The 24,855-nt window shown below is 63.0% G+C and overlaps 1 protein-coding gene across 50 annotated transcripts in view; it reads left to right on the forward strand.

Moving 5' to 3' along the window:
* MEGF6 (multiple EGF like domains 6) overlaps positions 1-24,855 on the forward strand; it is a 102,812-nt gene that overhangs the window by 42,767 nt on the left and 35,190 nt on the right. For 18 of the 50 annotated variants that reach the window (XM_070604479.1, XM_070604342.1, XM_070604321.1 and 15 more), the window contains exon 1: positions 21,138-21,430. The exons of the other annotated variants lie outside the window; for them this stretch is intronic. In XM_070604479.1, the coding sequence (XP_070460580.1) occupies positions 21,262-21,430 (169 nt within the window). In that variant the 5' untranslated portion in view covers positions 21,138-21,261. Of the gene's footprint in view, positions 1-21,137; positions 21,431-24,855 lie in introns of those variants that run through there. 50 annotated transcript variants of the gene reach the window in all.

Genomic DNA, 24,855 nt, shown 5'->3' on the forward strand with positions numbered 1-24,855 from the left:
GTGAGCATCTGATCGGAGTCTGCGGGTGCCTTTTCTTTACAGGAATTTCTCTCTCTCCAGCTTGCTCTGGCTCTGGGAGGAAGAAACCATGCGAATTTAATTCCATCCAGCAAACAGTTTTGGACGTGCCAGTTACCATGACAACCTCATAAAATGTGTGTGACTTTTTCTGCCCCGGGGAGCTTATAGGGGTCTCTTTGGACCAAGGTCATGGAGTACAGTCTGGAAACTGGCCTTCTGGCTTCACACACGGAGCTCCAGTTTCCCCGTGGGCCGCCCTGCCCCACTCCCCATCCTGGGAACTCCTCGCGGGGCTGGGGGGCTGAACGTGGACCCACGAGATGGCTCATCAGCACAGCCAAGTCACGCAGTGTCCGGGTCAGGGCCGTCCACTCCCTCTGTGACAGGCTGAGCCCGCCTGGCAGAGGGGCTCCAGTGGCCACAGAGGCTGCTCTGGCTGTTCCCAGACGTCCTGCGGGGGGGTGGACTGGACACGAAGGCAGTTGTGGTAGGCCCCCACAGGGCCTGGCAGCCAACACAAGGCTTGGCAGCCAATAGCCTGCCCCCAGGCAGGGGTGGGACAGCTTTTAGAATTGGGGGCTTGTCTCAGGCAATTCTCTCTGATGGATATTCAGAAGTACGCCGGCAGATCCTCCGCCATGATTGTTCCCTTGGCCTTTGGCTGCCAGCCCCAGTCCTTGCCCCACCTGGCAGATGCTTCCCTGGGAGCCAGGAAGCTCAGCCTTGGCCTGGGCCCCTGGGAGGGAATGTGGTCCGGGAACTCCTGGGACAAGCTGAGGCGGGTGCCAGGCCTGCGGCTGGCAGAAGGCCGGTGGAGGACACGGAGAGGGCTCTGTGCGGCCCTGCGGGGCCTCAGCGTTGTCCTGACAGGCCACGCTTCCACGGAGAATGGTTGGGGACTGGGTTCCAGCTGTTGTGGGCCTGGGTCCCAGGCTGGGCCCTGGGGCTGTGCTGCTTCAGGCTTCTATTTGTGTCCCAAATGGAAGTGAACACTGACGGGGCTCATTGCTCTCCACGGAGTCCCTTGATCCCCCAGCTGTCCTCCCGCGTGTGCCTTCTTCTCCCCGGTTTAGAGATGAGGAAACTGAGGCCCAGAGGATGTGTGCAATGGGTCACGTCCACCCAGCGGCCAAGAGGCCAAGCCAGCCTGGTTCCGTGCCCAGGGGACCCCACCCCTGCTTTCGGGCATGCCTCACCCATCTTCCTCTGAGTGCAGGGGGGGCGCGGAGGGACAGAGGGGTGGGGGGTTGGAGGGAGGCGTGGATGTGCAGAGGGAGGCATGGGGGCGTGGACGGAGGGGTGGGGGGGTGGAGGGAGGCGTGGATGTGCAGAGGGAGGCATGGGGGCGTGGACGGAGGGGTGGGGGGGGTGGAGGGAGGCGTGGATGTGCAGAGGGAGGCATGGGGGCGTGGACAGAGGGGTGGGGGGGGTGGAGGGAGGCGTGGATGTGCAGAGGGAGGCATGGGGGCGTGGACGGAGGGGTGGGGGAGTGGAGGGAGGCCTCTTTCGGTCTCAGGACGTCTGAGCACTGGCTCTCATGGGAAATGTCCCGGAGATAGGAGGAGCACACTCTGGGGTTCCCCCCTTCCTGCACTGCTGTCCAAGCCTGGGGGGGCGGGGGTAGGAGTGATGCGGCCACAAGCCCGGGAATGCTGGCTCCCAGAAGAGGCCCAGAGCCGCCAGAGGGAGCGTGGCCCTAGTGACACCTTGGTTTCAGCCCAGTGATGCAGATTTTGCGCTTCTGGTCTCCAGAACTGTAAGAGGAAAAATTTCTGTTGTTTCAGCCACCAAGTTTGTGGTACCTGGTTGCAGCAGCACCAGGACACTAGATAACTACCTCTGGGATACCCTGGGCCCCTTGCGTGACTTTGGGTGATAATTCCTGCTCCTTTGGGTGAAAGCCAACGGCCCCTCCTGCAGCCCTGCCCTGACCCAGCCAGAAGTCTGAGACCTGCAACCTCGATGCCCCGCCTTCCCAGCCTGGTCACTGCTGGAGCCACTTTCTCTCCGTGGGTGACTGGCGATGCTCCCAGCCCAGTGTCACATGTTTTGTCACCACTTCGTGTGGCCCCCGTGGCATCTGCTCCCAAGGCTGGCTGAGAGCCCCCACAGGGGCCTTGTCTTATCCGTTGCAGGGGCTGGAACCCCCAGCCACGGCATGCAGTAGTGTGCGTGGGGTGGGGTGCCAGTGCTCAGCCCCGCCCTGAGCGGGCTCCTGAGGCAGGCCCAAACCTTTCCCTGCTGGGGTGCCGAGCAGGCATGTCGGCCCACAGAGCAGGCTCGCACAGGGAGCCCCTCGTCCCGCTGCCCCCAAGGGAAGGAGGGGCCGGCTGGGCTCTGGGAGTGGAGCATTCCTGGGGAGATGTACAGGCACCAACTGTGCCTCCTGCCCAGGGGGAGGTTCCGCACGTTGGTGTCGTCTGGCGAGCTGGCTGTGGGGATGCTCCCGGGCACCCCTCTTCCCAGATGCCGGACCTCCTGTCCTTCAGTGGGCATGGGGGTGAGGGGCTGCCCACTCCTCCACAGGGGGGTACCTTTCCAAGCCCCTTGAAGCAACGGGCCCTTTGTGAAGTCCAAACATGAAGCTAGCCACCCTCCTCCCGTTCTGCAGCTCCTCCACCTCTGTCTCCAGGGCTCTGTTTGGCCAGCTCCGGTCCAGCTGGTTTTCGTCACCCTCTCGGCTGAGATCAGGGAGCAGCCCTGGCCTGTCTAGGTGACACCTGGCTGCAGGAAGGCAGGATTCTTGGCCTCCTCGGCAGGCAGGACCTCATAAATCCTGGCTCCTGACAGGTAGCCCAAGGCTGGGTGGGCGACAGGGATGAGGGCTAACCGTCCCCACAGACCGGGTGAGCCAAGGCTCGGCTGTCTCCCCTGCCTGGTGGGCTTGGGGCGGCCTCCCTTTGGGTGTCTCAGCTTCCGTTCTGCAGGGTGAGCCCTCCTCATCCTCATCAGCTCTACTTCATCGCGGGTGGGTAATGGAGTCCCTGTCTGCCCTGTGCCCTCTCCCCCGCCTCCTCCTACAGACTCCCAGGAAGGGACTTGGCATGCTCAGGGGACACAGGGCTGATGAGCAGAGCCCTCTCACCAGCAAGTATAGTTCCAGGGGTCACCAGGTCACTCAGGGCAGCCTGGGGAGGGGGCAGGAGCAGGCCGGGGTCCCGGGAAGGGGGTCAGGGGTTCCCCATGCTGAGGTTGGGAGTCGGGGAGTCGGAAGAAAGAGGAGGAGGAGACAGAGCAGGTGGGAGGCAGGACTCCCTGGGCAGGTGAGAGGCAGCCTGGCTCTGAGGCCCTGATGGTTAGTCTGGGGGCTGGCCTCCCCCGACCCTTGGAGGGTGGCTGTGCTTTCTCACTGCCCCTGCCGCCCTTGGACCAGAGGGGCTTGTCTACCCTGGCCACAGGGGCAGCTGAGTTTGTCTGCAGGAGGCTCATGGTGTGGAGTCTGGCAGGGTGTAGTTGGGGTCCGGCTGGCAGGCCACAGAAACGCCCAGCTCAGAGCCCCGTCTGTCTGGTCAGAACGCACGGTCTCTCCTCCATGTTGGGAGACTGCCTCTCAGGGTCCTGCCTCTTGTGTGGATTGGGAAGCGACAGAGGGTAAAAGCTGGGTTCCCAGAGGGTGGGCTCGGGCAGGCTGATGCCCTGTGGCTGGTTTCCTGGTGGGAAACCCACTGCCCAGCTAGTTTGTGGCTGGCGTGCTGCCACCTGTCCCACTCCCCTAGGCCAGCTCTCGTCCTCTCCTGTGGGAAGGCATGGCTGAGAGAGCCGTGTGCCACCCTCTGGGGGCACATAGGGAGGGTTAGGGGGCAGTGAATCCTGGGCAGGCCAGTGTGGTACAGGTCCCCTGGCTCAGAGCCGGCCCGTGGCAGCCGGGGTCCCGTTGGGGGTGGGGGAAGAGGGAGGGACAAGGCCCTGCATCCTGGGAACCTGCCTGTCTTGACCTCGCATCTGGCCAAGGAGGTTTCCATCTGTCACCCTGATGGCATCTGCTCCTGAGGGAGGCCCTGCAGACGTGTGCAGACCCGGCCGACCCTGGCCTGACCCTGCACTGCAGACTCAGTGTTTGGCAGAGCCTCTCCTTAGTAGCGGGGCAGGGGTGGTGTCTCCACATCCCATCCCTTCCAGGCCCCCCCGAGGCCCTGTCACTCCCAGCAGCCTCTACTCCAGAGTGATTAATGATGGCTGAGCGGTCCAAGCACGCAGCCTGTCCCCAAGGGGTCTCTGCGCTGGACCTGCTGACGGGGACTGCTACGTCCCCGGCTTTGTGCTCCTTGGAAACAGGCTCTGTCCGTGTGCAGGGAGGTGGGGGCCACCCTCGAGGAGCCCCAGGGCGTCTCACTGTGGGGAGGGACGGTCCCCGGGGCTGGTAGTGTGTGGGGCATGCCCGGCCATGTGACCACCCAGGCCTGGCTCTGGGAGCCTGGAGCCGTACGCCTCGCCTATGCTCCATCCAAGGCCCACAGTGGCCACCCAGCCCCGGCTGGGCCAGACTCTCCCATTCCACCCGCCTCGGTACCTCATGGCTGACCTGAGAGCCCCATCGTCGCACGCGGGCTGCTGGTAGACAGGGGTGTGGGGGGAGGATGGGGGGGTGGGGGGGTGGTTCATGGAGGCCAGCTCTTCCAGGGTGGGCACACTGGCCCTGGGGGCATGGGCCCCCTCTCGGCCCCCTGGGTTTGGGAAAGGTGCAGCATGCTGAGGGCTCCTCACTCTGCAGCCTGTGGTCGCCGGGCCAGCTGAAGGGGCAGGGTTTTCAGAGCCCTCTCCTGGACCAGGTGGCCGCTGGCTACCTGGCGCCTTTGCAGAGTTGCTGCCCCCTGAATGAGGGCCCCTCTGATGTGCCAGAGCCAACCAGGAGCCGAGGCCTGGGCCCCTCTTCCTTCTGTACCAAAACCCTGGAGAAGTGGAGTGTGGGACCCAGTGTGAGGAATACTTCATGTTTTTAAAAAGATTGGGGTGAAATTCACATAACATAAAATTGGCCCTTTTGCAGTGTGCAGTTCAGTGGCCTTTAGCACGCTCACAGCATGTGCAGCCACCGCCTCTGCCTAGTCCCCATTTTCATGCCCAAAGGCGACCCTGTGCCCATTGACCAGTGGCTCCCATTCCCTCCTACCTCACCCCAGCCCCGGGCGCCACTGAGCTCCCTGCTGTCTCTGTGGATTTGCCAGTTCTTGAGATTTCCTATAAGTGGAGTTGCAACGTGTGGCCTTTTGTGGCTGGCTTCTTGCACTCGGCATTGTGTTTCCGAGGTTCATTCACACTGTACCCGGTGTCAGTGCTTCATTTCTTTTAATGGCTGAGTAGTCCGTTGTGTGGATGGACCACGACTTGTTATCCGTTTGTCCACTGATGGACGCTGGGTTGTTTCCACCCTTGGGCCGTGGTGAGTAGCACTGCTGCGAGTGTTCTCGGACGGGTACCCATTGAGTCCCTGTCTTCAGTTCTTTGGGGCAGATGCCTACGAGTGGAATTTCTGGGTCACGTGCTGACTCTGTTGAACTTGTTGAGGGAAATGTTACTTTCTGCTGATGGAAGAGTCTTCCAGGGAGGAGAGGGCTGGGGCAGCCAGCCTTCCCCTCACCACCCTTCAGCCTGGCCCCTCGCTCTGTGTGACTTCTGCCACCACCTGCAGCTTTGAGGGCAGGGGTCCCTGGGGTGGGGGGTGGTGAGAAGGATCAAGGGCCAGCCTTGTGAGTCAGCATCTACATCCCACACTACATCACACACAGGGGCCTGGCTTGGGGGCCAGAGGCAACTCCATGCTGCAGCCTCCCTCCAGAAAATGGGGACGGTGCCCCCGCCCCTCCCCCAGGAAGGAGCCCACTCTCCCTGGATGGATCCTTAGAAACGCTGCCCTCCCCCAGGTGGCGGGGCACTGCTGGGCCGGTTACATGAGGGGTCAGGGTTTCGGGGTGCCTGCCTCATGAGCACTTGCTGATGCTTTCTGGAGCAGAGTGCTCTCCACCAGTGGCCAGATGGGCCTCCAGCTCCGGCTCCAGGCTAGGAGTTGTCTCTTGGCCCTCAACCTCCTGACCCAGCCTGTGCTCAGGTCACCCCTGTGACAAGCCGGAGTGAGGAGACTATCTGGTGCTCAGGCTGCTGGGCTCTGAGAGGGCCACCCCCCCAACTGGCTTCCGGAGCAGGAAGAGCGGTCAGACCCCTGGGTGGTTTCCTGGGTGGTGCGTCACCCAGGTATAATTCCAGATCTGCACAGGCCAGGCCAGAGCTGGAGTGGAGTCCTGTGGGGCCAGCTGCTGGGTCAGCTTCTGGGGGGAATGGGGGCTTCAGGGAATAGCCCGTTGGAATTTGGCTCCAGGATGCCGCACACTGGGGTCCTTGGTGAATCAATGGATCATTCTGGAAGCAGCCAACCAGTGAGGTTTGTGCTGTACATCAGTGTGGGCCGGTACTTCCCAGGATCTGCTCCCAGAAGCCCCCAGGCAGCCCCAGTCCCACATCCAGACCTGGAGCCCTAAATACCTGGTCCTGGGGGAGGAAGGGAGTCTGGGGGCATTGCGGAGGAGCCCTCACCTGCTCCTGGAGCCGAGCCTCTCCTTCCTGGGCCTGTGCAGGGCGCTCCAGGCCCTTACGCCGCTGGTCTCCCTCTGGCCACATGGCCTCTGCCCAGCCCCTGGATTCCAGCCCTGGGGCGCCAGCTTGAAGGGTCTGTTGTTTGCTTTGGTTCTTGATGGGTGACACCCACAGGTGGCTGCATTTCAGGATCTAGGGTGTGGAGTAAGCTTCCCTCCCGCCCCCCTGACTGCCAGGGACCCAGGAGGCTCCCACGGGGCACCTACGCTTCCAAATTCATTCAACGAGCACTTGAACACCTGCCATGTGTGAGGCTTTGTGCTGGGTGTTGGAGTTAAAACAATGCACAAAAAGATGAAGACTCCCTACCCTGAGGCCCACGTTCCGGAGGGTGCTGCGTGCATGGTCTTTCGCTCGTCTGTGGGTGACGTGGGATTAAACAGGGCGCCTCGAGAGAGGGCGTGCTGGGCAGCGGGTAAACAGGCCCACTGAGCAGGCAACTTTGAGCCTGAAGCGCAGCGTCTGGGCCCTTCCCCCGTCGTGGTCCCCCCCTCCCCATGCAGTCCACTACCCAGGATGGTGGAGTCGCTTACGTCAGTGTGTCCGAGCCCCTAGCTGGTTACACGGCGGGCGCTCCGCAGAGGGGAGGCTGCTGAGTCTGCCCTGCCGCTCCCTGGCCCTGGTCAGGGCCCTCCTCTCGGTCTGGCAGCCACTGCCTGGGGAGTGGGCGTCGCCTCTGCTTCTCTCCCGGGGGCTCATGAGTGAAGTTGCTCAGTGTTCACTGAGGGTCTCCTGCAGCCCCCTGCGTGCCTGGCCTGGGCTGGACATGGGGACCCTGAGACGAGTGGGACCCAGTATCCACGCTAAGGAGGCCCAGTCTAGCTGCGGGCTAACACAGGTGCTGAGCGGCTGGCCCAGTGCAGAGCCACAAGAGGCTCAGCCCAGCCAGGGAGTGGAGGGGGCTGCCTGGGGCTGCAGTGGCCACCTCTCACCCTGCTGTCAGGCGCGGTCATGGTGGGGTGCTCACGTCATGGGCAGCCATCCATTCCTGGGTGGCCGGGGACCCTGCCGTGAGCAACTGCGAGAGAGCTTGCTTGGTCTCCAGCCCCGCCTGTCTGATGGCATGCCCTCCTGGCTGCCCGGCCAAGCGGCCTGAATGTCGGTAGAGGTCTCGGAGCTTCTGGGCAGCCTCAGACCCAGCCCGTTCCTTGCCCACCAGGCCTGGCCTCTTGCTATCTCCCCAGGCCTGGTAGGGAAACCCTGGACCCCCCAGCTCTGACCCCTGGGCCCCCCGGCTCTGACCCCTGGGCTGAGCTGACCTCCGTTTCGCCCGGCGTAACTGTCCAGGAATTCCCAGGAAATTCTGTTGGTAACCTCAGCAGGCCTGGGCTGACTGTTGCATTCCAGCAGTCCCGAGGAGGGTTCCAGCCACAGCCTTTCCCGTGGGACTGTGGCCACCCCTGTACCCTGCGACCGGCTCGGGACCTTCCAGGGAGCTGCCCAAGGATGTGCAGAGATGAATGACAGGGCAGTGTGGCTCAGTGACTTGGCCTCTGTCCGGGGTCTCCTAGCCTGCTCTACCCTCCTTGCGGGAGCCCAGTACCCCGCCTGACTCACATGCCACATGATCCCAATGGACCAGTGTGTAAGGAGAGGTGTGGGAGCCCCCGCCAGGGCTGGGCAGCTGTGAGGGCAACTCTGTGTGAGTCCTCCTGGCCTCAAAGCTGGGAAGCCTGGCAAATCGACAGCTGCACCCAAACACACACAGAGCCCTTCTCCGGGGCTCACACACACAGCTGCGGCCCCTTTTAGGGAGCAGGGCCCACTCCTGGGCCAAGCTGTGCCCGAGTGGCGTTCCTGAAAAATCCCACTCAAATGTTGGAGGACCAGCTTGTCCTGGGTGCGGGAGGGGCCCTGCCAGCAGCGTGTCTCCCTGCTACTGGGTTCACACGTCGGTTTCCGCTCTCGTGGGCCCTGTCTGGAGGAGTGGGATGTGCCCGTCTCTGCTGGACAATGTCCTCTTGTGGCATGCGGGCCCTGAACCTCACCCATCTGAGGCCTGGGGTTGGGCCGTGGCTGGGAGGGAGGTCCCCGAGTGGCCCGCCACTCACCTGTGTCATCCCCTCAGATGTGAGCAGGTGTGGTGCTGGCAGCGGGGGCTGTGGGGGCTGATGCTGCAAAGCTGTGGGGGCTTCTGCCCCCAGCCATCAGCAGTAGGGACACTGCCAGACTTGCTGAGGTAGTCCCACTGCCTGCCTGCCATCACCACCCAGCCTTGGCCTCCCTGCCCTGGCTGGTCCCCAGCCCCCCAGCCTGCTGTGAGGGGGGCCTCTCAGGGCTCTGGGTGATGTCCAGCTCCTCAGGGTCCTCCCCACCCCACTTGCTCACCATGCCGTTAGGAAGGCCCCACGTCTCTCCTGAAATGAGCCTCGGGGGACTCAGAACCTCATATGGGTGGGGGACACCTGGGGGCCATGCAGGGGGAATGAGGGGGCTCTGCCCCAGGGGGATGCAGGTCGGGGGCCCAGAGCTGCAGCTGGAGAGGGAGCGTGGGCGGCCAGTGGTGCCAAGTGCAGGCAGCAGGGCCAGCGACAGAGGGAGGGTGGGCATGTGTCTGGGCATGAATGGGGCGCCAGTGGGCACCCTGTTCCAGCAAGGCCCTGCTGGGGCCCCGGGGCTGGAAGCTCTGGGCATTCCCTTTACCGCAGCCCTGCCATCACTGACAGGCTGTCTGCAAAATCACGAACAAACAGAAAGAAAATTCCCCTGAGAGAGAAGAGAGAGGGAGAGAGAGAGGGGAACAGATTAGGGTTGAGGCGAGGAGAAGGCGGGGGGGCCGAGGTGGGGCCTGCGCCATCCCCCCATCTCCCCCTCACTCCTTCATCTGTGTTGTCGTCCCCCCTCACCTGCCCCCGGGGCCAGCTCTGGGCTGCTTGGCCCTCCCGAGAGCTGAGAGCGAGGGCCGGTGTTGGCCAGCGGGCATCTGCTTTTCCTCACCCCGTATCAGACAATCACTATCATCTCCCGTCTCCCAGACCTTCCTTTCCTGAGCAGAACGCTGCCTCCAGCTGTGCCGAGGCCAGCTGTGAGCCATCGGTCCATCAGAGGGCGTGGGCGGGGCACAGCCTACTGGGCCGGGTGTCTGGGCCTCGAGTCTGCCCTGGATGTTCTGTGGTGTCCCTGAGCTCCTGCAGGGGGAGGGGAGGGGAGCAGTGCAGCAGAGATATCACAGTGACCCAGTGCTCGCGCCCAGGACCTGGGCCCTGGCCTCCGGGAGAGGGCTCAGGAGCAGGGCTCGGTGAGAAGGGGAGATGGCCCCACGTCACCCACCCGCTTCCTGCCTTTGGCCTTGGTTTCCCGCTCTGTGAAACGGGCCCTACTCGGGGGGACAGAACCTGCCGAAGCCCATACTCCCACCTCAGGATGTACCCAGTGCAGATGGAGTTGGGGAGAAGGGAGGAGTACCCCTCCCCAGACCCAGGGTGAGGGGGGTGGCCCAGCTGCCAACGCCCTGCTCTCCTGCTAGTGTCCTGTAGAGTGGGGGTGAGTGCACTGGTGTAGGGAATGCATCCTGGGGAACACACCAGGCCCGGGGCCAGCTCCCCGTGAGCACCAGCCCCCACCCCAGCTTCCCAGCCTCTGCATCCAGGGATGATGCCCACACAGACGACAGAGTGGCCCCTGACATGTGCCCCTCCACTGAGGTTCTCCTGGGCTTTGACACAGCAAAGGTGCCCCTGGAGGATCCTGGTCCTTGCCAGTGTCTGCTGCTGGCACCGGCCCGACCTCGCAGGCCTGGCCTGTCTGGGCCTTTTCCTCTGTATCTGGGGTCTCCCATGTGAGGGGCTTCCCGTCCAGGGGCCTCCCAGGTTGAGGCTGGGCCTCGGGTTTCTCATCCCTTGCCTTGTCCAGTCCTTGGCCCCCAGAGCCTGCTCAGCCTGTGGGGTCTGCAGCCTCAACCTCTGGTCTATGTTTGGGCCGCCCCTAGTCTTTCAGGTCAAGGGCTCGCACCAGGCCCTGGGGGACGTGCTGGGGCTGCCCCAGAGCTGGGGGTCTTCCGTCATGTGCTCTGGGCCCCAGGCCAGCACTGGCATGGCCAGTGATATGTCTGCAGGTCCTGTAAGACCACAACTCAGCCGCCAGCCAGAGCCCAGCACAGGGTCAGCAAACCCAGCCTGACTGTGTTTCTTAGGAGGCGCTGGAGTCCCTCCAGCCAGAGGCTCCCTAAGGACGGGTGAGGTTGTTACCATCTGGCAGAGTTGGCTGAGGACAGGCGTATGGACAGATAACCAGGGAGGAGGCCAGGCAGGAGGGATTAGCCTCCGACTCTGCGACCCGCTGCACCCACCCCTTCCTCCCCACCCCTCCCTTTCCCCAGCCCTGGCCCCCCGGGAGTTTGCTGACCCCAGCTCTGCGTGTTTGGGATGGCTGGGGCTCCGAGTCACCGCATGGCCGGGAGGGCTCTGCCGAGCGCCAAGCGCCTGCTGTTTTCTCTGTCCCCGTGCCAGCCGGCCTCCCCCGAAACTGCAGCTCCAGCAAGCGAGCAGGGCTCCTGGGGCGCCGGCTGGCCACGTGCAAGCAGAGCCGACAGGAAATCAAGATGTTACTGCGGAGGCAAGGCTGGCTCTGCTCGCTCACACGTGGGGCGTGCGCGCCGAGTTGATGGTGGGTGAGCCCAGAAACCGCTCGGAGTGATGAATCGACGCTGTAAAACGGAACGCTGGTGCAGGAGCCTGGCGGAGGGCGCCTTGGCCCTCACTCCGGGGGCATTGCCAGGCCGGTGTGTTTGTTGTGTTCTGGGAGACCGTCCTGGAGCAGGAGCCGGGCACTCTGCTCTGCAGGGAGGCGGGGGCAGGCGCAGCGCCCGGGTGAGGCCGCGTGCCTACTACTTCCCCAGCTTCCCAAGGAGGGCGCAGCCTCTGACAAATGCCAACCCTCCCCTGACCCACGGGCAGGTGGGCTCAGACCTGTGGTTTAGGGAGGCTGCAGGCCCTGGGGAGAAATGTGGGTTCCTCTGTAAAGTCCAGGGCGCTGAGCTCCTATCCAGGGCTGCCCAGCTTTCCATGTCAGCCCCTCTGGGGAGGCCACTCTGGGGCCACACTTTGCTGTCAGCAAGGCGCCGGGTGAGCTTTAGCTCAGCCCCTTGGGTGAGTAACTCTGAACCTCAGTCTCTTCACCTGGAAAGTGGGACTAATTCTCTTGCCTCTTAGGGCATTGGAGAGGACTCAGGGGAGATGCCTTGAGGCTCATGGCCCAGCGCCTGTAGCAAGCTCCTAGCCCCCAGGCCAGCTTCAGGGGAAACCCTGGTGGAGAGAAGACCTGTCCCCCCGGAGCTGAACCCATCCTCTGCCTTGGCCTTGGGGCACCTGCCCTCCTCTCCAACTTCACTGCCTCCTCCAGACCAAGGTCTGCAGGACTGTGAGGGGCTACATCCAGGCCCAGGGTGGGAGAGACCCAAGACCCTCCCCAGGCTGGGGAAGGGGAGACCGACATCCAGGCCCATGGTGGGGACCAGGACCTCCGTCGGGCCTGGGGGCCCCTTGGCGATGCTCCACCCCTGCCCGAGGCCCTCTCGTCTCCTCCCCTGTCCCCTCCGCTGTGGGCTGGTGGGGATGCTCAGTCCTGTAAACGCCCCCCACTGTGAGATGGGTCCAAACCTTGGTTGGGCCCGACGGTTTGGCCTGAAGACTGTAGTGACACTGGATTGGGGAGGATTTTTCAGTCCTGTTCTGAAGGAGAAATTAATGCTGGTGGTTGGAGAAAATCTGGGTGTCTCCACGGGGAGACGTGAGGCTCGGGGTGGGGCCTCTTGGGTCGAGGCCCACAGGCCTGCCTTCCCACGCTGGGCTGAGACCGTCCTGCTGTTCCCAACCCTCAGTGACCCCTTCCTTCCAGGAGATAAGGAGGGCCTGGGAGAAGGGCTGAGGGTGACTGCCAGGCAGGGCTGGGCAGCAAGCCGGCTTTCTCTGGGCGGAAGTCCTTCTCGGCCCAACGTGAGAACGGCTGGCTCTTTCTGTGGGTGTCTACCCCTACCTCTCAGCTGCTCCTTGGCTGTAGGGGGTCCAGGGCAGAGCTGGGGTCTTCAATGGGGTGTCTGTGAGGAGCCTGTGGAGGCTCAAGGCCTTGGCAGATAGTTACCGTGTCCCTGCACTCCGACCTCTGTGAGCCCGGCTTTGACGTCTGTGCTGAGCAGACGGTTTCGCTGTCCCCATGCTGGGAAGCCGCCCTTCTCCATAGCAAAGGGGACCTGCTCCAAGGTGCGTGTGCTCAGGATCGCACGGGCCATGGAGGAGCCTCTCGCTGAGGCCTTGCCTGCCCACCCCCGCCCCGCTCGGCAGTCACCATGGGCTCTAGGCCGTCCCCTGTCTGGGAAAGCATCCGAGGGATGCAGTCACCGTGGGCTCTACGCCGTCGCCTGTCTGGGAAAGCATCTGAGGGATGCGTCCGGACAAGTGCTTCCCTCTCACACCCGCTTAGCTGGAGAGAGGAGACTGCCAGGTTCTCCCCATCCCGAGGGAGATGCAAGAATGTGGGAAGTGACAGGCCTTGATTCCGAAGTCTCCGGGGCTCTGGCCCGGGCTGGGAGGGCTGTGGGCTGACCCAGGCCAGCTGTGCTGTCCTCCAGCCTTCAGGGGGTCAAGGGGAGATGCCATGGACCCTCATCATGGTGCCCAGCGTGGGGCCCATCTGCACTTCTGTTGGCCCTTTGTTGGGGGGCTTTCCCTGACCCCTTTGTGGGGGCAACACCAGGTCCCCCTGAGGGCAGGACTCCCCCGACCAGGGGAGTCTCTTGAGAGGTCTTAGTGCTGAAAGGACTTTTGCATTTTGCGGGGAAACCCTGCTCTTGCTGAATCAGGAGAGCAGGAAGGGTGGCAGCAACTGTTACAGTGGCCTCAAGAAGGCTGCCCGCCCTGTCCAGCCTGCACGCCAGCCCAGGCCCGGGCTGCAGCCCCCTGCTCTGGGCTGCCCAGTGCTCATGGCCGCCCTATGGCCCCCATTTTATAAAGTGGAGTGGGAGGCCCAGAAGGTGCGGTAGTGCATTTGGGGTCACACACCAGGGGGAGCCGGGCGTGAGGGATGAAGTCCAGGGCCGTGCTCTGGGGGTAGGGGCCCAGCGCTCAGACCCCAACCAGGGGGTCCCCTCCCTTATCCTCTGGACTGCCAGCTTCTTAGGAGCTGGAGGGGGCTGCTTGCTCACTCCCCGCTGTCCACACTGGCAGTGCCTGGCACGTGGTGGGCATTTGGTGTGTATCTGTTGAGCAGCCTGCCCTTATAGATGTGGAGCCTGAGGCTGGAGAGGAGGCCTGGCAGGTTCATGGCACCTGGGCTGTGGAGCCCAGCATGCACTCAGGTCTTCCTGTCACAAAGACCCTGCCTCGTTCCTGCGAGGGCTGGAACCTGGGTCTGCCCAGCCAGAACGTCTGGCTGCCTGTCCTCCGGACACGGTGAGGAAATCTGACCGTGAACCACAGTCCTTTGAGGCAGGACAGCAACGGTTCCACCGAGGCGCCTGCGGCCAGAGGCCTCCTCCGTCAGAGGTGGTGAGAGTCAAAAGCTTTCATTTCGCAACTCTGGCTCCCTTTGTGCCTCTGGGGAGCAGATTCTGGCAGGTGTGTTCTTGGTTAAGGCCAAGGCAGGAGAAGTAATAGCCGTCAGCGTCAGCAGTCAGAGCCAGCCGGTGACAGAGGCCTGCCCCATGGGCCTACCCTGACCCCCCGAAGCCCAGGGCACTGGGCAGTTTCCCGGGAGGAGACCCCAAGATCTGTAACCTGCAGGCATCGAGTTGGCTGAGCTCTAGGTGTCTACAGCTGGCCACAGGACCTGCAGGTGTAGGCAGAGGGGCAGGGGACAGAGCTGGATGTGGGAGCCGGAAGGGCCGGGCTCGCACTCCTGAGCCCCGACCTGGCACAGGTATGACCCTCGGAGGCCGCAGTCCTCAGACTCAGGGAGCAGAGGGAGGAAGTGTGGGTGCGGCTTCTGGCAGGGCCGGAGGCGCGGAGACTGGCGTGTGCAGGCCCAGCCGGGCGGGCAGCCCTCCTCCCAGCCTTGCCCGGGAAGGGCAGGCCTCACCTCGCCATCTGACGGGGTGAGAGAGTTCTTCCTGTCCCTTCTTCTCATCCACCGCTGGGTCTGGTTCCCTTGCCCGTGTGTTTGTGCTCACCTGGAGGGCCCCCTTCCACCGGAGTCCGGCCTCCTAATTGGATTCTCCTGCTGCCTGTATCTCTTGGCTGCCTCTTATCTCTGTCCCTCCTGTCTGTAGCTGCACCTTCCCGCCACGCCTCCATCTGTCTCTTCTCCAGGCTTTCCTGAGAAGGGGAGCTGAGCCAGGCCTCCGCCCCCACCCTCTCACCCCCTGCTACTCCCGACCCTGCTGGGCAGCTCCGGACCCCACCCAGTCCTCAACCAAACCCCAGAAACCCGTGGTCAGATCCTCATGGCTCCTTGCTCTCCAGGGTCTGGCCAGAGCCCTTCTGGGCGTGGGGTGGGGCGTGAGCGTGGGCTGGGGGTGGGAGTGGGGTGGGCGGTAGCACTAGAATCCAGAGGGGAAGGGCTTTTCCTTCCTCCTGGCGAGGAAATGAGATGCCTGTAATAAGACCCTCAGGGCTAATGCGTGTTCCATGTAAAGACCTTAGGGGGAGGGTGTGGACGCTCAGAGCCAGGGACTGACCCCTGGGCAGAGCTGGGGAGTCCTGTGGGCTTAGCAGTTGCCTGTCTGTGTTTATGTGGATGGCGGGCTGTCCCCAAGCTCAGTCTGTACAGCAGGTGGCCTTGAGGACTCGCAGGCAGCCTGGGGGCATCAGAGATAGGAGGGGCTGATGGGTAGCTCTGCCAGCTTCAGGTTTGGGCACCTTGGAGGGCAACGTTGGCTGGCCCTGGGCACCCGGCCGGATCAGGCTGTCACCCCTGTGACTTCAGAATCCTGTGATCTGCTTGGCCTTTGGGTGGGAAAAGGACAACAGGAGGGGTGACCGATGGGCCCAGCAGGCTGTTGGGGGTGCCTGGGCAGTTAATTTGCCGGTTCGTTCTGGCCGGCTGGGTGCCTGCTGCGGGTCAGGGCCAGTCACACGGCTTCAGCCAGACTCCCTGCCTGGCATTCGCCCCTTCTCGGGCTTCCCTGCCTCTGCACCAGCAACCCTGCACTGCCCAGATGTCCTCTGACAAGGCGGCCTATGAATCCTGCCCTTTGCCCTCTATCTGTCCAAAGGCCAACCCAGGCCCACCTCCTCCAGGAAGCCTCTCCAGCGCTCAGCCTTCATCATCTCCTCTTCTCTGAGTGCAGGTTGAGCCCCGGGGCTATCCATGCACCCTTTCTTTGGTCACTGCTCCCTGGCATCTCGATGCCCCCAGTGAGAGCCAGGCCTTGGGGGCTGTGCCCGTGGTGGGACCCATGTCAGTATTCCAGGGTGCAGGCTCTCCCGGGGCTGGACCTGGCCTTACCCGGCCTTCACATGGCTACAGGGGAGTCCCGGCAACAGAGAACCACCGAGAGGACCTTGTCACGGACAGATACACGTATACACACGTGCGGCAGCCTCTGGCATGGCTCTGGGTCTGGCCGGCAGCAGGCGCCTCCCCGGGTGGCGTGGGTGATGGAGGCTGCTTCATCTTGAGCTCCCCCAGGGGGCCCATGTGTGTAAGAGGAGGGGGCTGCCCATTTCCACCTGGCCCCAGCCAGGGGCAGCCGCAGGCAGGAATGGCAGCTGGGCTCTCGGAAACAAGCGTGGTTTCAATTTTCCTTCCTTTGGCCTGGGTGAGGAGCGAGAGGGTGATGGGTTTACCACGAGGCCGGCGCTCGGCTCCTGAAATAAACTGCAGCCGCGGCCGCCCTGGTGGAGGGGGCAAGGGACGATCTGGGGGCAGTTCTACTCCGTCTGCATGGAGGGGGAGGACTGTGTGTGACCCCAGACTGTAAACTGACCTCCTGCTCTAGGCTGGGCTCTGGACATCAAGGGTGCAAACAGCCAGGCCGGGTGTTTGTCACCTGGGGGACCAGAGGTGGCCAAGGAGGGCTTTTGGGCTGAGAGTCCTTGAGCACCCTAAGGCAGATTGAAAGGAAGCCAGAGAGGTGCGTGGCCTTCTGGCACCTCCCTTGCCCCTAGGGGGGCCTCTTAGGGGCTGGCTGATCACTGGCCTGTCTGTTGACAGTCCTCGTCCCTCTGAAGCTCCCGGGTGGCACCCACACCCCACACTGCTCCCCCTGGCCTTCAAGATCCTCCAACTCGGCCTCTGCCCTCCCAGCCCTGAAATCAGTCACGTGACCCACCCAACTTCAGCGGGAGGGGGAGGGGAGTTAGCGGAGGTGCTGGCGAGGCCTGGAGTCTTGCGCCTCCTGCCAGTTGCTCCACACTCACGCGGCCTCGATCTGGGTCCACCTGTCCACCTGTGAGCGGGCACGGCCTGGCCCCAGCCCCTGCGCAGTGCCCGGCACAGAGGACACCGTGGGTATCTGTCGGTGGTGGGCTACTGCCGCCCCACCCTGGGCCAGCTGTGCCGTGGACCTTCACCTCCAGGCGTCTTGGGATCATGGGCAGTGACTTCTCCGAGGGCCACTCCTCTCTCTCACACCTCCACCTGCCTGCAGCGGGTTCAGTTCCTCCTGAGACTTTGGGCCCTGGGAACGCCCTGTCCCCCGGCCAGATGGGAAGGACCAGGGTCCAGATCGTGGGTTCCGCCCTCAGAAGCTGCACCAGGTCCCATTGGAGGGCCTCCTCAGCTCGTGCCTTGACCCCTAGGAACCTGGAGGGGAGGTGTCAGGCAGCCCCCACACCCACAGCTGTCTTCTGCTCCCAGGCCCAGCCAGACTTCACCTGGCACCTGCTCTGCATTCAGAGGCCGTGGTGGCCTGCGGGGCGCCTGCCTCGGTGGGTTAGCAGCGTGTGATCAGGTCCTGGACCTTGAGGCAGAGCAAGGTGGGGCCTTGAGAGGCCTCAGGGAGGACTTCAAGGAGGAGGTGTTTGTGAGCACCGAGGAACAGACACCCCACATTGGGGGTGGATTTTGCAGCTTGGCCGTGTTCTGGTTCCTGCTGGCCCCCAGCAATGTGGCAGGTCTGCCCTAAGGCCCTGGTGTCAGGGGCCTGTGGTGGGACGGATCTAGCACTAAGGGGGAGCCATGGCATTCAGGGGGCAGCATTGGGCCCTTGCCCCAGCCCGGGTCCTGGCAGAGGAGCCCGGCATCCGCCCAGCTTGGAGAGGAAAGCTGGAGCCGGCCTCGGGGGTGGGGGGCGGCTCCTTCTGCTGACACACAGACATTCCGCTGGGCAGAGCCGCCCAGCCGCCTTTCTGCATTGGGAAAGCATTTCCCAAACAGCTTCCAGACCCCACAGCCACAGGCCTGGATGCGCTCGGCGGCACTGGGCAGGGGGGTGGGGAGGGCAGTGGCGTGGCTGTGAGCACTGTCTGGGCTGCCGGTGGCATTCTGCACTTGGCAGGCTGCGGGCCCCCATGGCCGTGCCCCAGTCCCCATGCCCGGCCTGGTGAGGATGGAGGCCCAGAGCCGTTGGCACCCCCAGTCCTTCAGGGAGGTGCTGCCAGAGCTCATCCATACCACGAGTTGTCCCGGGCTCTGAGGACCTGAATGTAACCTTCAGTTGGGTGGGGAGACATCACCGCACCCAGAACCATGTCCTGTTCAGAGAGGGCAGACAGGCCATTGTTGAACGAAAAGAATGAATGCGTGAGTGCATGAGTGAAGGACTGGGTAAGCAGAGAAGAGGGCTGGGCCGGGCGCCGGCGAGCACAGAGGTAGCCACGGCTGGCTCTGGGGTGAGCCGGCTGGGGAGGTTTTGCAGAGAAGGTGACCTCTGAGTTGGCACTTGACAGATACATAGGAGCTCACTGTCCACCAGGCAGGAGGAAGGACAGGCATCTTGGCTGCTATGGAAGCTGGGACTCCAGGACGGCCAGGCCACCCAGACAGGATGGTAGGAGCCAGCATCTAAAGCCAGAGCTGCCTAGAAACGCGTTGCCCAGGGTCCAGCTCAGAATCTGAGGGCCCTGTGTGGCCCGGCCCGAGGGAGCCCCGGCACTGGGTTCTGGCTCACAGTCCAGGGATGCCCGTGGTGAGGGGCAGTGGGTGAGCAGGAGAAACCCCATTTGCCCCTGCACGGGCACCCCTCCTCCTCCTGGGCCTCTGCCTCCAACTCACTCAGGACTTTCTGGGTGCCCACTCAGAGGGAGCCACCAGGCACCCACTGGGGCCCCTTGTCTCGAGGAGCCTGGACGAGGTGGCCCGATGAAGACAGGATTTGGGTCAGAGTCAGACGTGGCCCCCCTTGACTGCCCCCCTCTGTCCTGTGTGACCTTGGGGGACATTGGACTGGGATGTCAGGAGGCCTCTTATAGCTCTTGAAGGTGTCCAGGGCAAGAAAGACGGTGTTTGCTTTGCCCAAACTTGTCACAAAGCATTTGGAAAGCCTCTTGCTTCAGGAAACTCCAGTTGCTTTTTTATTGACTGCCTTCCTGCTCCCTGGACCCCCTGGGCATGGAAGCGGGGGACACTCCTGGCTCCATTTGTCCTTCCCAAGTCACATGTGTCCCATAGCTTAAGGCCCATGGGCCCCTGAGCTGCCCTAATCTGGCCCACTGTACAGATGAGGAAACTGAGGCCCTGCAGGGTCTTGGGGCTTCTGCCATGCAGCCCTTCTGTGCGTCAGGACCGACATCTGCTGCCTCCAGGCTGTGCTCTGCTCTTCCCCAGCCCTGCCCCATGCCGGTCGCTGGGGACAGGGGCCCGAAGCAGCCCACCCCCACCCCGGGAAGGTCGTGGGAGTGAATCAGCCCTGATCAGCTGGGATGTGACTTGGAGTCCAGGTGGATACAAAAAGGTAGTGGCAGCTTTGAGGTGAGATGAGAGGGCCAGAGGACTGGTCCCCAGCCAGCTTGTGGGTGGGGAGGTGCTGGACCTGGGGAGGGAGCAGTGAGGGTCCCTGGGTTATGGCTATTGTGGGATAGGGACAGTCCTCAGGTCCCATGACTCTTCTCAGGCTGACCTGGCTGGCTTCCAGGATGGCTTCAGGACCATGGCTGCATCCGCCACGGAGCAGGGAGATGGACAGGTCCCAGGATACTGGCCCTCCGGACTTTGCTCTGGATGCTGCCATGGGTCTCACTACTCAGCCTGGAAGTGTCTGCCTGAGCAAAGGGCCTCTGTGGTCAGGGGGTTGGGCATGCAGACCTGGCCACCGACGTTTATGGACTCTTACTGACTCTCAGTGAAGCACTTTCCCCATCATCTCATAATCCCCATATGAGGCAGGTCTGTGATTATCATCCCTTGTTACAGATATGAGCACAGAGAGGTTCGTGGCTCACCTGGGGCCACACAGCATTGCCCCTTACTAGCAGAGCTGGGGGCTTGGCATGGGGAAGACCAGTGCTGTCTAATAGAAATAGAATGTGAGCCACACATGAGGGCCAAATGTGTAGTCTTAAGATTTCTCGAAGCCATATAAAAAGATAAAAAGAAATCGATGAAGTCAACTTTAATAATATATTTTATTTAACAGAATGTATCCAACTATGATCATTTCCACATGTAGTCAATATAAAAAGGGTTCAGGCAGTGGTTCGCCTCTTATCCAGGCCCAGAAGGCGGTGCGTGCTTTCCTCCTAGCGCACGTCTGGATTTAGGACGCGCTGCACTTCAGGTGCTCAGTGGCAACGGGACCCCTCCCTGCCGGGGGCCTCGCTGAGGGGCTCCAGGGCTCTGCCCTCCCCTCCCACCCCTGACCCTGGGCAGGACAGGGCGGGAGCCCTTTCCAGGGTGGGCGAGAGTTGGAGGCCAGGGGTGGCCTGCTTCAGACACAGCTGGGGACTGAGGCTGTGCCTCTGAGCAAAGCAGGGCCCAGGGGTCTGGGGTTGGAGGCACGTCCACGGCTTCGGCAGCCTGACCCCTGGGGCTCACTGCCCCTGCTGGCGAGTCCTCCCTTCGCTCTGGCCCTCTCCCACCTGCTGGAGGGTGCCGGGATCCCCTTGCCCAGGCTCCGTCCAGGTACCAGCCCTGGTCCAGTGGAGGGCATGATAGTGCTGGTGCCGGACACTGGGCTGGGGGGCTACAGGCAGCTGCTCCCCTTCCAGGATTTCCACGTTGGTGGGTTGGCCTCAAAGTACCTCTGGCTCCCCACACTCCCCAATCTTGGCAGAGCTCAACCCCATCAAGCTGCCCCCACGAAGGCCCCTGGTGTTGCCAGGGTGGCCTCCTTTGCCACTTTGGTGTGTTTTCCGTGTTGGCGCTGGGAACACACGTTTGTGCATGTATGCCTATGTGTATGTATGTGCCTGTGCATGTCTGCAGGGTTCTGTGTGTGTCTTGTCTGCATGTTTGCACACGGGTGGGTCTGTGTTTGTGCATGTGTGTCTGCGTGGGGGTGCCTGTGTTTGTGCGTGGGTCTGGGTCTGTGTCTGTGTCCCGGTACGTGAGCGCGCGCTGGAATGCGCGGGGCGGGTCGGCGGGCGCCCGGGGGGACCAGCTCAGCCCCGTGGGGGTGGAGCCGGGGGCGGGGTTGGGGCGGCCCCTCGGGCTCCGAGGACTTGGCCTTTACCTGCGGGGGGCGGAGGGAAAGCTGAGAACATAAAGGCGAGGGGCGGGGCGTGCCGGGCCGCAGCGGCTCCCGGCGGCGCCGAGCGGAGGCGAGCAGCGCGGCGGGTGTGCGCGCCCGCCCGGAGCCGGGAGTGGGAGCCCGAGCTCGCCCGGCCGCTGGGCCGACCCGCCATGGAGGCGTCCCGGGGCCGCGGCGGGCTGGCCGCGCTCTGGTGCCTCGGGTTCCTGGGGGGCCTGGCGGGCGTCGCGGGCACACACTACCGCTACCTCTGGAGGGGCTGCTACCCGTGCCACCTGGGTCAGGCCGGCTACCCCGTGAGCGCTGGCGACCGGAGGCCAGGTGGGCGCCGGCTGGGCTCTGCGCGGGCGGGCGGGACGGGAGCCTGCTCCACTGTGCGCTCCCTTTGTTTCTTCTTTTTAAAGTTTGTGCCCATTGCGCCCTGACGGGTCATAGCGCGGAGGCTGGAGGGAGCGGGCGTGGCAGTGTCCAGCAGGCAGCCGCTGCCTCTGAGGCAGGGCTCATGTGCTCTGAGTCATCGCATATTCCCGTCCCCTCTCGGGCCTGGCTGCGGGGGTTGCTGACGGCAGATTGGTTTCTTGACCCAAGGGAAGAGAAACATCCCCTTGCATTTGCTGCTGGGCACAGGGGGTGCCCTGCCTCACAGCACTGGCAGCTGTGTGGGTCAAGCAAGAAGGCAAGCTCCAGAGAGGCCCCTGCACCCCTTGAGTGTGGCAGGCACCATCCTTTCTGCCTACTACCTGCCCCCAGTCCATGGGAGCATGGTCAGCCTAGTGGGCTTCAGGGTTAGCTGGGAGGACCCCAGCAGCCTATGGAAAGTGGATACATAGCTGTCCTGGGTCCATCCTGCCCCTCCCTGCGATTCAGATCTGGTACCCAGTCTGGGCCAGACTCCTTGCAGGAAGCTCCTTTAAGCATCCTTGAGATCCGAGGAGCCTAGAGCGGGGCATCCTCAGGAGCGTGAGATGGGGCCTGGTGTGCAGCTCCCAGCGAGGCATCACCTGGATCACCCGGCAGCCGCTCCCCTCCAGACCCTCCCAGGCCCCTGAATGTGGCACTGTGCAGGGCACCTGGTCTCCTTGGAGACATTGGTCCTTCTCAGCTGTCCTCTGGGCCAGTCTCTGCCACACTTCATGCCCCGAGGGCCCACAAAGCACTGAGCTGCAGGCCCTTGACTATGGCAGAGTCTCCTGCTTCCCCTGACTTTGTTACTCGGCCAGCTGAGGCCCAAGCTTGGTCCCCACCGGGTAGGCAGACCTCCCACTTGGTGGCTCAGCCAAGGCTGGGCCAGCACTGTCACTCCCCCACTGGTGGCACCAAGTGCTGTGAGACTGTGCAGCGTCCAGAGGCCTGGGCTGGGCAGGGCTGGGCTTTGGGGAGCGGGAGCCCCCGCCCTGCTCTGGGGCCTGCTGGGGCTTTCAGAGGGGAGAGACGGGCCTGTGGATAATGGGGTGCACTGTCCGGGGATGAGGACCCTGTGGCATATTTGGAGGGAAAGCAGGACTCTGAACTTCCTGATCACCTGAGTGGAGCTTTCCGGCAGAATCCCAGAGGGCTCAGGTTTTCCCATAAGTATGAGGGAGCTTCAGAAGGGGCTTATTTTGGGTGGTTTCCGAAAGGGTAGCTGATTCGACCCTGGCTGTGCGCTCCTGGGCCAGGAGCTGGTATGGCTGGCTGACAGTTGGTGGAGACCCCACGGGTTCCCAATAGGGTCGTGGTGGGCTCCCCGAACCACCACCTTTGCCCCCCTCAGCAGACACCACAGGTCCAGCCAGGCTCCCAGGGGAACTGGCCTGGTGTTGGCACAGTGATGTGTCACCATATGCCAGTGTACGAGGCAGTTCCCATCCCCAGGCTGCCCAAGTCCTCGTCACGCGTCTCAGCTGATGGCAGCCACAGGACCATGGGGACCTCCCTGCAGAACCCTGACCGGGCTGGTCATTAAAATAGGTGCAGCCCACAGGGTTCTGGGCCACAGGGCTTTCTGACGGTTCCTCCCTGTGCAGGGGGGCACTGCACCAGAGCTGTGGAGGCTGGACCTTGGGCCGGAGAGGGCTGGGTGGGTTTGCCCTGGGCTGAGTGCTGACCCTGAAAGGGGCAGGTGGCCTCCCGGCTCCCTTTCAGCCTGGGGGTGCCCACACCACCGTGGGGCCCAGGCCCTCTCTGTGGTGTCTGGGAGAGCGATGTTTTCTGCTGTAGTTTCAGAGTCTAGCGGCCGATGCTCAGTTGGGGACCCACCATTCAGGGTGTCTCAGGGCGCTGGTCCTCCCACAGGGATCACTGCCTATTGGCAGTGCAGCATGAGGACAGGCCTGCCTGACGGACTCAGGGAGTGCAGCCAGCCCCCCAAAGGGCACAGCTGACCTCACTGTGGGAGTCAGGAGGCCAGTCTGGCCAGAGTGAGCGTTTGGGAACCTGGGTTTCTGAGCTTCTGTGACCCGTGACTCTGGAAAGGACGTCAGAGACAACAGTGATGTGCTCTGTGTTCAGTCCCTGTGGCTGCTGTAACAAAGACCCCAACCTTAGTGGCTTACAACAGCGCCTTACAGTTCTGGAGGTCAGAAGGCTGAAATGGGCCAAGAGCCAGGTGTGGGCAGGGCTGGTTCCTTCTGGAGGCTCTGGAGGGAGAGCCCACTTCTTGCTTTTCCAGCTTTGAGGCGGCCAGCATCCTTGGCTTGTGGTCCTTTCCTCCATCTTCAAAGCCAGCAGCACCGCACCTTCAAATCTCTTTTTCTCTGAGCTTCCTGCTTCCCTCTGATAAGGCCCAGTGATGACACTGGGCCCACCTGTTTCTCCAGGATAATCTCCCTTCTCAAGGTCCTTAATCCTACGTGGAAAGTCCCTTTTGCTGCGTAAGCTTCCAGGGAGTAGGATGTGGACCTCTTTGAGGGGCCATTATTCAGATGACCACACTCTCTTTAAAGACCAGTGAGCCTGTGGCTACTCAGGTCATGGCCGCTACCAGGGCCTGGGTCACAGGGCCAGCAGCTGCGGGGGGGTTGAAGCCGGCTGAGAACAGCTCTGTTCTGCCACCACGTGGCCTGCCTTGGGAGCCGGCCGGCAAGGTTTAGGTAACTCGATCTTGCCTTGTTTTGAGTGTAAGTCATTTCTAATAAAGGGGCCTTAAGTCTCAGAGCTGGAGGGGACCCCGGCAGGAGGTCGTCTGGCCACATGTCCCGCCTCCACGCAGTCTTCCGCTGCCCAGAGAGGCGAAGGCGGAGGCCTCAGATCCTTCAGCCTTGAACCGCCCCCATGTGTTCCCATATCCAGACCTGCTAACAACCAACAGCAGGCGCTGGAATCTGTGGCTGAGCCTCATTGCCCGCCCCCTGCCTGTGCCGCTGGTCAGGGACCCAGTCTCGCTGCCTCCTGACCACCAGGCAGTGCAGCTACGGGTGGGAAGGGCTTGGGGCTGGGGTCAGCATGCCGGCCCCTCCTGAGAGGGCCTGTTTTAGGTGGGATCGGGACTTCTGAGAGAGGCCAGGTCCAAGGTGGGCGGCTGAGTGTAAGTGTTCCCATCACTGGGCAAGAGGGTGGTGAGAGCGCAGGTCACGTGTGTGGTGGTGCCAGGGGCGGGAGCTGGCTGTCAGGGCCAGTCCAGTGGGAGGGTCCTGCTGACCAATGGCCGTGCCCTGCTCCGGCGTCCCATTCCTGCTTCTTCCCAGACTGTTTGGTGTCCTTGTGGCCCTCAGGGCTGCGGGGCTGGCCCGAGGGGCAGACGCTCTCCTGGGCTCCCCCACGTCCTG

The sequence above is a fragment of the Equus przewalskii genome, chromosome 2 (assembly GCF_037783145.1).
Source record: "Equus przewalskii isolate Varuska chromosome 2, EquPr2, whole genome shotgun sequence".
Classification (NCBI taxonomy): domain Eukaryota; kingdom Metazoa; phylum Chordata; class Mammalia; order Perissodactyla; family Equidae; genus Equus; species Equus przewalskii.